Here is an 11156-nt window from a genome sequence, read left to right as displayed (position 1 = left end):
CCTCTGGTTTCTCTGCTGTCTGTCATTCAAACGAACCTGCGTAATCACAGAGAAGAGCTTCTTCTCCAAAACTACCTCGTTAGAAAAAATTAAGTTCTCAATAAAGTTGGACTGACAATGAAGACTTACAATGGATAGTTCTCATTAATAGTTTTTGATGCACTTCTCTTGTTAAATTGTTATTGGCCGTGATGATATGTACTGTGTGTGTGTATAGTTTGTCACTTTTAACTGAGATTCACACTTTTCTTCTTAAACTGTTATCGGTTTAGAATAACAGTCAGTCATACATATTATCTCTGATACCAATTTAAGAAGAAAAGTGTGAATATTGAAAATAAAAAAAGTCCAACAAAATATTTATATCATTTCAAATATAATTGTGTCAAATTTTTTAACCGATATTCGCACTTTTATTCTTAAATGGTTATCGGTTCTGTTAATGGCTTTCCTTATAAACAGCACCCAGTATATTCAACATCAAACAACAGCATATTAAAGAGAATTTAATAAAAAAAAAAAATAGTTGCAGCAACTTTACACACACACACACACACACACACACACACACACATATATATATATATATATATCCATAAATAATAAAAATATTATGTTATATACATTTTTATTAAATATTCTTATTTAAATGTTTATAAAGCATGTTATTATTCTTTTTTATTTTTGCATCCTCAGATTCCAGATTTTCAAATAGTTGTATCTCAGCCGAATATTGTCCGATCCTAACAAACCATACATCAATGAAAAAATTATTTATTGATGTATAAATGAAAAATCAATTGACCCTTATGGCTAGTTTTGTGCTCCAGGGTCACTTATATGCTTCATAATAAACAGCCAATATACTAATAATATGCCTAAAAGCTAATAGTGAGAATTGTCCTTAAAATAAAGTGTTACCACACGTTTCTAAAAGCAATAAGGCACGTGAGGCTGTGCTCTTCATTAGTTACACATATATAGCATGTATGTGAGATACAGTAACGTGAACACTGTGGTATTTTTAGCTGTTCTTTGCAAGAAAATCCTCCCGTCGTGTCCAAACGAAACACAGTCTCCGTTCACTCCAGCCTGCCAGTCATCTGATCTGCAGATATGTCTTAATGAGTGCAGAGAAGCAGAACAATGGCTGTTCTATTTGGATTTGGAGATCTATAACAGTGTTTGCGTGGAGCACAGATTGCGTAAGCTTCGCTGGACACAGACCAGCTCCTGATTACAACCATCCAGACCTCCTCCTGCAGGCGTCTGAAGGAGTCTCCTGCGTCGCTCGCTGGCCGAGGATATGACGGAATGTAACCCTCGAACCCAAACCGCAGGCCTCTGTTCCATTAAGCAGCGCAGCTGTGGAGCTGATGCAGGAGGAGAGACGTTTACGTGTGTGTGAGCCGTTCTGTCCATAGAGAGCGCTTGTGGTGTTAATTACAGCGATTACACATCAGCGGCTCTTAACTGAAGTGCTCTGTCATTAAAGAATATTACGCTAATGACTAAACCTCAGTACTGTTACTCCCCGTTAGCCTCAAAACGTTCAGTTCTCAATACCAAACCATTACAACTTACCAAACATTGCACAAGGGATTGCACAATTACAGAATACAGGTTTTACTGGGTTAAGTTACTGTTTACTGCTGACGTGATTAAATATGAACAAATTAAATTAAGTCAAATTTCAAATTAAATTAATTTTTATTTTTATTTAATTTTTTTTTTTTTATACAGTGTAAACTTTATCAGCAAACATGGTCCAAAAAGAACAACATCAGTACGGTACACTCTCAGAAATAAAGGTACAAAAGCGGTCACTGGGGCGGTACCTTTTCAAAAGGGACACTTTTGTACCTATTAGGTTTAAATATATACACTTGAAGTACTAATATGTGCCTTTAAAGTACCAACATTTAGGTACAAATATGTACCTTTTAAAAAGGTACTGCCCCAGTGACAGCTTTTGTACCTTTATTTCTGAGAGTGTACAGACAAATGTACAAAAATAGAAGAAAACAGAAACAGTATGAATTGTCAGAGATAAATATCATATATTATTAAATTACAAAAATACAAACTACATGGAGTGATCATATTCCCAAGTGGGCTAATATAGGTTTCCAAACTCTGACTTATTATTGTTTGTAATAAATCATAATCCCTCTATTTGTATAATGCAGCCGTTACTCCATTAATGTTTATTCATCAAGCACGCGTTAAACTGATCAAAAGTAAAGATTTCTGTTGCATATAAATGCTGTTCTTTTGAGCGATCTGTGAATCCTGAAAAACATCACGGTTTCCACATCAAATGTTTCTCGAGCAGCATATTATTATGATTTCTGAAGGATCGTGTGACACTGAAGACTGGAGGAATGATGCTGAAATGATCACAAAAATCAATTACAGCTCAACAGATATTCACGTAGAAAACAGCTGTTTTAAATTGTAATAATATGTCACTGTGTTTTTGATCAAATAAATGCAGAAGAGACTTCTTTCAGAAACACTGTAAATGAAGTCTCTAGCGTCATTAATGATATTTTTCCTTCCAGCCAAACCTGCTGAGTCTGGCTCGAGCGCACTCCTCGTCCTCGCTCCCAGGTAAGCTTGCGTAAACTGTGCCGCCGAGTATTGATGATGGCAAACCGAAGCAAGGCTCACCAGCTCTTTCTGGTGTTTTTCAGCAGAGTTTGGGGCGAGAGCCGCTGGAGACGTTACCTCATCCACACGCCCGCTCTTACGCTCGCAGTCTTTCCATAATGCCGCAGGTGAGTGAGCGCTTCTCTCCAGAGCGACTGCATCTACAGGAGCCCAGAGGAAAGCTGGGTCAGTGCTTTAACTGAAGGCCGCTTGTTTGTGAGCTGTGAAGGCTGTCGTCACCGTTCCCAAATAACGAAAGCTACATTCATTTATAACACCAACAGACGTCACTTTGACAGATAAACAATAAAACATCTGGTCAGTTATGACTGAGTGCTTTAGGAACAACCATCAGAGAACAGATCTTTTTTCCACTATGAAGAGCCTTTTGTGAATGGAAAGGTTCTGTGGATGTCAGAAGTTGTTCATGGAAGCCAGAAATGCCAATAAAGGACGTTTATTGTTAAGAGAGTATGAGTGAGGATTTGAGAAAATAAAAGAGAGATTTTTTTGATTGGAACTCATTTGATGCTGTTTAGTAAACTGCATGAACAGATGGCAGATGATACTCCATCAGTTATCTATGGAAGATTATGTTCACAATGAAATAAAACAGGATAAAAGGTCGTTGCAGTTTTTCATCTCGCAATTCCACATTTTTTCTCACATTTCTTCATTTATATCTCACAATGCTGAATGCTTTTATGTGCAGTTCAGAGAAAAAAACTTGAGTTAACTCGCAATTCTGTGAAGAAATGTCTGAATTGTGAGATATTAAATCGCATTTGTGATTTAAAAAAAAAAAAAGTCAGAATTGTGACAAGCTTGTTTGCGGCAAACTTGAAATACAGTCTTTTTATCTCACAATTTTGACTCTTTTGTTGAAATTTCAAGAAGAAAAGTCTGAATTGTGAGATGAAAAAGTTTAAGTACTTTTTACATTTTTTGTTCTGTGGCAGAAATAGGCTTCCATAATTATATTTTTCATATTAATACATTTTTGTTCTGAGAAACAGATGTGAGAAATGTTAAATGCAACGACACGGCAACTTAAAATGTGTTTCAAATGCAATGATTTAAAATGTTGATTTCTCTTAGTGCTGTTGTGACCAAATTAGCATGTTAAACATTTTTTAGATAAGGACTAATTCTCACTATTAACTAGTTGCTTATTAGCATACCTGTTATTAACATATTATTAGTATTTATTGTGCATGAGCATATTCTACATCCCTAATCCTACCTAATACCTAACTATATTATTACTATAACTCTTAATAAGCAGCAAATTAGGAGTTTATTGAGGCAGAAGTCATAGTTAATAGGGAGAATTAAACTGTGACCAATAATACAATCGTTTATCAAAGTTAAGGCCTGTTTACACCAAGAACGATGACTATAACAGTAACCCTGACAATAACTATATTGGTACGGTATCATTCTGTTTATTATAAGCTCGCTGCAGTTTAGTCGTCTGCCGCTTTAAATGCTGGAGATCTTTAAGGTCAGATGGATTCTGATTGGCTGTCAGTGTTTTATCATTCATCATCTGGAAAAAATATTGTTTCCAATCATGTCATGCATGTGTGGGATGACTTTTCCTTAAACCTGGTCATTTTTATTATTAAATTGTTCTTTATTTTTAAATTGCATTTTTATTGTTAGTATTAGCTACATCAAGATCGAACCCATAAGCTCCTGTTTTAGCTGCATTAATGTATGAACCGTAACTAATCGCATATACAATTGACAGACAGAGAAAAAGACATTGGAAAGTTCACATCCCAGTCCATCAAAGAGAGCGATAATGAGATTTGTAGCTCCCGCATCTGTTTGTAGGTTCTCCTCACAGAGTAAATTACGCCCAGCTTCTCCTCAGAACATTCTGTTCTGGCTCCATGCCTCCTTCATACATCTCGCTTGCTCCATTTCTTTAAAAGAATAGCCAGATGCAACCAAAGAGCCACTGTTATGATGCCTGCAGCAATTATGCAGAAATTACCAGCAGCCTCCGTTACAACGAGAGCTTCGCAGCTGGTTCGTATTTTCCTGGATGTCAGGCTCGCTGGCTCCGTCATGTCCAGATTCAGACGTGTGAGAGAACGCTCTGTGTGAACTTCGTGGAGTTTGAGCACTGACAGACGCACAATGCGAGGTGATGGGACGAGCCCATAGGTGTGTGAGAGGTACAGGAGGAACCTGTTACGCTCTTTCATCGTGACCTGGATTCACACAACAGTCGCTTGGTGCTTATGAATGAGTGCCATTCAGTCGGCTTCAACAGTAGCTTTTGTTGTTTTTTGGAGAGGCGTTAGATCTTTCCATCATGTATTGAATGGTTTCTCTACACAAAGATGCATGATATACATCGAGCAAGCTGTCAGATGTTCACGAGTTAGTTTTATGTGCATGCTGTGACTGTAGCCGCTCACGTAAACATCTCTAAAACTCTGTCATGTAGCTCAACCACATATCTGTGCTGCAGACGGGATTGATTGATGCTTCAGGCTTTTTGAGGAGTGATATTTATCATTCTGTTAAGTGATAAACAACCAATATTATTATTATGCTGTTTAGTCTAAATGAATTAGAAATAAAATACTAACAAAGCTAAATCGTTTGCTTTAAATTCTGCTTGTAAGTTCATCACAAGATTATATTGTCATTATATAGATCTATCTATCTATCTATCTATCTGTCTATCTATCTATCTATCTATCTGTCTATCTGTCTATCTATCTATCTATCTATCTATCTATCTATCTATCTATCTATCTATCTGTCTATCTGTCTATCTGTCTATCTGTCTATCTGTCTATCTGTCTGTCTGTCTGTCTGTCTGTCTATCTGTCTATCTGTCTATCTGTCTATCTGTCTATCTGTCTATCTGTCTATCTGTCTATCTGTCTATCTGTCTATCTATCTATCTATCTATCTATCTATCTATCTGTCTATCTATCTATATACTCATAAATAAATATTAGTCCATAACAGATGTAGTACCAATACATTTTACATTTACATTTCATATGTATGCTTTAGAATAGACATTATATTTAAAATGTAGAATATTTCATATTTAAACTTTTTTTTTTTTTAATTTTAAAAATGAAAAGTTTTTTAAAGACAAACTAATGAGCAACCACACTGCAGTGTTATTTTAGTATGAATGAGATACTAATATAGTTTATATCAATATTTTATGACAGATTTTTCATTTTAATTCTTTGTATTTTATTCGGTTTTTATTTTAATTTTAAAATTTTAAGTTTTAAAAATTGTAATTTTTTGTTGTGTTTTGTCCTGTTATGATTTGCTTTTTTCAAATGTTGCTCTGGCAACTACCTGAAATAATAAAAACCCCGTTATTTCATGTAATAAAGAGACGTTCGATGTTGTTGCAGTAATATCCGGCTGTGATCTAATGAGCTGGTGTTTTTGTCATTTCCCAGGTTCTCCTCATCCTCATCAGATCCCGTCTGCATCAGTCTATCCTCCTCATTCCAAACTACCTCAGGTGCAGCAGTTCATTCCCTCGTACGTGAACACACACTTCCCCTTCCCGTCCGCTTCGTCGGCCCCGGGCTCCCCGAGTCCCCTCGGCTCAGACGGCTCCAGTCCTGTTCCAGACGTCTTCCAGACGTCTCCGGCTCACCTGTGGCCTCCTCACAGTCAGCCGCTGTTCTCTCTGGCTCACGTGATGTCTATGGCCATGAGCATGGCCCAGTCCTTCATGCCCGCTCCGGGTCTGGTGCAGGCTGGGTATCCCGTCCTCTACACACCCCAGTATCCTCCGGAGGCGCAGTACAACCCTGAGTATTACCAGAGCGTGGATTCCCAGTATCGAGACGCCGTGACGTCTGCTGCTTCCAGAGCTGCTCCAGCATCTGCTTCGGCCGGCCAGCAGACAGCAGCTGCTGCTTCTCAAGAGGGAACGCTGTTCGCAAAGGAATCCTCCAAAGAATATCCTCACGGATACAGAGCGGCTTTCCCCAGACACTTACTGGAGCAGCAGAGCAGCCCCGGCTCTTCATCTGGACAGTCGTCTTCCTCGCGAGCCAGTCCGGACAGCAGAGTAAGCCTTGCATTTCCTGATTCATTGAAAATAAAACCAAAATACAATGGCAAAGGCCTGAGTGAAGCACGGCACTGTGTTCATTTACTCGTGAGCAGCTCAGGATCGGGTGTCTTCTGCAGCTCGGAGGCTTCAGTTTGCTGTAAATGCTGCTCCAAACTCTGGGCTGCATTAACATGCATTTGAGAAAGCTGCATATATCAGTCATCTCTCAAACATGCAACGAGAAGAGCTTATAAACCTGCTTTCGTCAACAAAAGAGAAGATGGTTTGCAATTTGAAAAAGAAGAAATTGAGACATAAACATTAGTATTGTCATTTTACAAATTAAATCTTTAAGTAAAATAATAAAAATTATTAATATTTTGCAGTGCAATATTACAATAATAATGATACTAATAATAATACTTTGTCATATTTATATATTTTTTCACTTTATTCATTTTTTTTATTTATTTATTTATTTTTTAAATGTGTCTTCACATTTTAAATAATATTTTATCAGAAAAATGTAAGCCTTATTTTCTTCTCAGAAACAGCCGAATAAAATGTGAATTTTATAAAATTTCATATTGTATTTTGAATGGCAGTAATATAATAAAATTAGAGCTGTCAAATGATTAATCGCGATTAACTGCATCCAAAACTTTTTGTTTACATGTAAACAAAAAGTTTTGGATGCAGTTAATCACGCTTAATTATTTTACAGCTCTAAATAAAATCATAAGTATAATAAATGAATGATTTTTAAAAAAATAATTTTTATAAACAATACATTTATGACATTTAATTTAAATTGTATTTTATTTAATCATATAAATATTAAAAAAAATTAATGACTTCATATTTATTTAAAAATAAAGTCATAAAGTTATTCCATCAGTCCATCATTTCCAAGTCCGGTGATATATAATTCAGTTTTTATCAAATATATAATCACAGTCTGGGTGGAAGCCGTGGTGTGTCCAGATCTAAATGAAATCAGTGATCTCTGCTCTTAACATTGAGTAAATGTTTATCTGTGTTGTGTTGTGACTGTGTTTGTTTCCATAGTGTTGGCATTGTTTTATACGACTGAATGTCATTGCTAATGTACCTTTGAATGTGCTCATCCTCGGTTATGAAAGCCAGATGTGGAAGTTTGTCTGAATAAAGCACTCTTGCGTTCTCTCCAAGGTTTCGTCATCCAGTCCTCGATCATCGTCCCCCCCGGCCGCGCTAGAGACTACCAGAGCATCCCGCTGCCAACAAATCTCCTCACCATCTGGTGAGACGTTGACCCCAAAACACACACATTTACACACACTTACGCAACCCTACAGCTCCGCACTACCTGCTACACTCTTCTTACATAATGTGCTTTTATAATGGAGCTGCGCTAAAGACGTGGTTAAAGGGTTTGTGGACACTTATTAAATAAGCCTGTAGAGGTCTTGCGAAACCAAAGTGTTTTTTTTTGTTCGTCAGAACACAGTTTTATGTGTCTCTGAAACCAGAGAAATGCTGGCTGTGTTTGGAGTGGAACACAAACATAATACTTACTGGATATTACAGTATACGCTCAATACTGCCTATTGTCTGTTGTTTAGAAACACACAAGATGTGAAGCAACGCATGTTTGCTGCACTCTTCAAGTACATTAAAGTTATTAAAATCAGTTCAATTTGTGCAGAGAGTAAAAAATATATATGTATGATGTATGTTTCTGTATGTTACAAGATACAATATATATATATATTAGTGCTGTCAAACGATTAAACGCAATTAATTGCATCCAAAATAAAAGTTTTTGTTTACATATGTTTGTGTACTGTGTATATTTATTATCTATATATAAAGACACACAAAAGTGTATATATATTGAAAATATTTACATGTACATATTTATATTCATATAAATTACATCATATCTAAATATATTTAATATATAAATGTAACTTATTTTTCTTACATATATACATGCATGTGTGTGTATTTATATATAATAATTTAATAATATAATAATTTATATACACATAATAAATATACACTGTACACACATATATTATGTAAACAAAAACTTTTATTTTGGATATGATCAATCACTATTAATCATTTGACAGCACTAATATATATATATATATATATATATATATATATGTATGTATACACAGACATCCCTATCATATAGTATTATGTTGCATTGTAAAATAAAAGGCATCATTGTGCATTTCAGTATATTCATATTCATAAATTCATATTGTGCATTTTCTGTTACCGTTGCTGGTTCACTTGTCTACAATAGTCTTTCTATTTATTTAGAATGCAAACATTGAGTAATGTATGTGAAGTATACTGTGCAGTAGGTTAGCATGCAAATATGGATGCGAAGAGTATGATTGTCAGTATGTGCATGTGCGGGCCGCACTGAACAGAACGCTGTATCCCACAATGCAGTGCACTCCACTGGACCTTTCATTTCCTGTGTGGCAAATGATTACAGATGTGATCTCATTTTGACTCATTATTGGACATTTTACAGAAAACTGAAGATAATTCATGTTTTTCCATTTAATGTTTAAATTTAATGAATGCACTATATTTTGTTTCGATAATATTTATATTATTTTTAGTGCTGTCAATCGATTAAAAAAAATTTACTAATTAATTGCACATTTTTCCTGAAATCCCACCTAACAATATATTGCAATAATTTCTCATTAAATCTTCAAATTAATGTACAAACAACATAAAGACAGTATATTTTTAATATTTGTTTAATAGCATTTTTTTTATGACTGAAGATCATCACTGATACCAATAATACTGATGTCTCCATAAAATAGTTTTTCCCGTAATATTTAACGATAGACTATAGCCATTCAACATTACAGTATAATTGAGAGCTATCAATTTTTTATTAGACCTAAAAAAAATAACTTCTAATAACATCTTCACATAAACCCATTATATTAAATGTCATATTTACCTAAATTAAACAAAAATAATTTTTATAATAAGCATTTTATTTCCAGGATGACGCCTGCGGGGTGTGATGATTATCCTGCTCTTCTGACCGTCACTCTTTCTGTCTCTCAGAGCCGAAGTCTGCTGTGACTGTGGGCCGCTTTCACGTGTCCCCCAGTAAAGAGATTCCTGAAAACACACCAGCCGCTCCTCCGGATAATCACATCCACGCTCTGGACCACAATCCTGCAGAAAAACGGCAGACCTCTCCGCTCTTGCCTCCTGCGAGGCTCGGCGGGGTTTATTGAGTTCTGCTGACCGGCCCGAGACACAGAGCGATCGCAAAGAAGACCGAGAGGGGCAGATGGATGATGTTGATGATGATGATGGAGAAGAGACGCCCGTTGATAAGAAGTACAGGAGGAGGAAGGGCCGCAGAGCGGATCTCATGGGCACGTCGGTGGACAGTGGTTTTTCTGTGTGGGATGGAAACACGGCCAGTCCTCCGGTCACTGCTCCTCTACACAGCCTCTGGATGAGCTACACCCGCAGCTCCTCCTACCTGAGCAGCGACGAATCAGAGAGCGAGGACGAGGAGATGTGGGCGGAGCTGCAGGAGCTGAGGGAGAAGTAAGAGCCTTTCTATCACACCAAAGCTTACTAAACTGTTCTTCGCACTCAGAAAAAAGATGCAAAGCTGTCTCTGAGGCGCTGCCCTGTCAAAATGTACCATTTAGTTACTAATATGCACACTTTTTGCAATAATATGTACCTCTAAGGCAGTCTTTAGGGCTTAATAAGGTACAGACGTATACTGTTTGAGAAGCTAGTGACAGCTTTTGTACCTTTTTTCTGAGAGTCTAAAAAAACATGGTTCTTTTAAAAAGTTTTCACCAAAAGTTATTCGAGGAGCACAGAACGTTTTTCCACACTCTTAAAAATATGGCATCAATGGTTCCATGAGGAACCTTTAACATCCACTGAACTTTTCCATTGCATTATAATGGAAAAAGCTTCTTTAATGTTTTAAAATGTTCTTCAGACTAGGAAAAAATGGTTTAGTAAGTGATTTTAATGCGTTAATTAGGTTATTGTCTTTTATTGCACTTTATAATGCATTGTATGATCTCCAGGAATCTAGAAATATTATAATGCATTTTGATTACAGTTATTTATAAAAATATTAGTGCTGTCAAATGATTAATCGCGATTAATCACATCCAAAATAAAGGTTTTTGTTTACATGATATATGTATGTGTGCATATATGTACATATAAACACACACATGCATGTATATATTTAAAAAAAAATTGTTTATATATTAAATATTTTTATTCATAATATAAATAATATGAATATAAATATATACATGTAAAACTGTGAAAATACATACTGTATGTGTGTGTATTTATATATACATAATACATATACACAGAACACACATATATTATATAAACAAAAACTTATATTTTGGATGCGATT

General features: G+C 35.8%; 1 protein-coding gene across 1 annotated transcript in view; it reads left to right on the top strand.

Moving 5' to 3' along the window:
• Positions 1-11156, top strand: part of wnk4a (WNK lysine deficient protein kinase 4a) — a 55226-nt gene that overhangs the window by 38331 nt on the left and 5739 nt on the right. The window contains 6 exon segments of the mRNA XM_058793555.1: positions 2565-2613; positions 2697-2780; positions 6105-6727; positions 7904-7994; positions 9806-9948; positions 9951-10303. Coding sequence (XP_058649538.1) covers positions 2565-2613; positions 2697-2780; positions 6105-6727; positions 7904-7994; positions 9806-9948; positions 9951-10303 — 1343 coding nt within the window.

This window comes from Onychostoma macrolepis, chromosome 12 (assembly GCF_012432095.1).
Source record: "Onychostoma macrolepis isolate SWU-2019 chromosome 12, ASM1243209v1, whole genome shotgun sequence".
Classification (NCBI taxonomy): Eukaryota; Metazoa; Chordata; class Actinopteri; order Cypriniformes; family Cyprinidae; genus Onychostoma; species Onychostoma macrolepis.
This window is presented reverse-complemented; position numbering and strand designations above follow the sequence as displayed.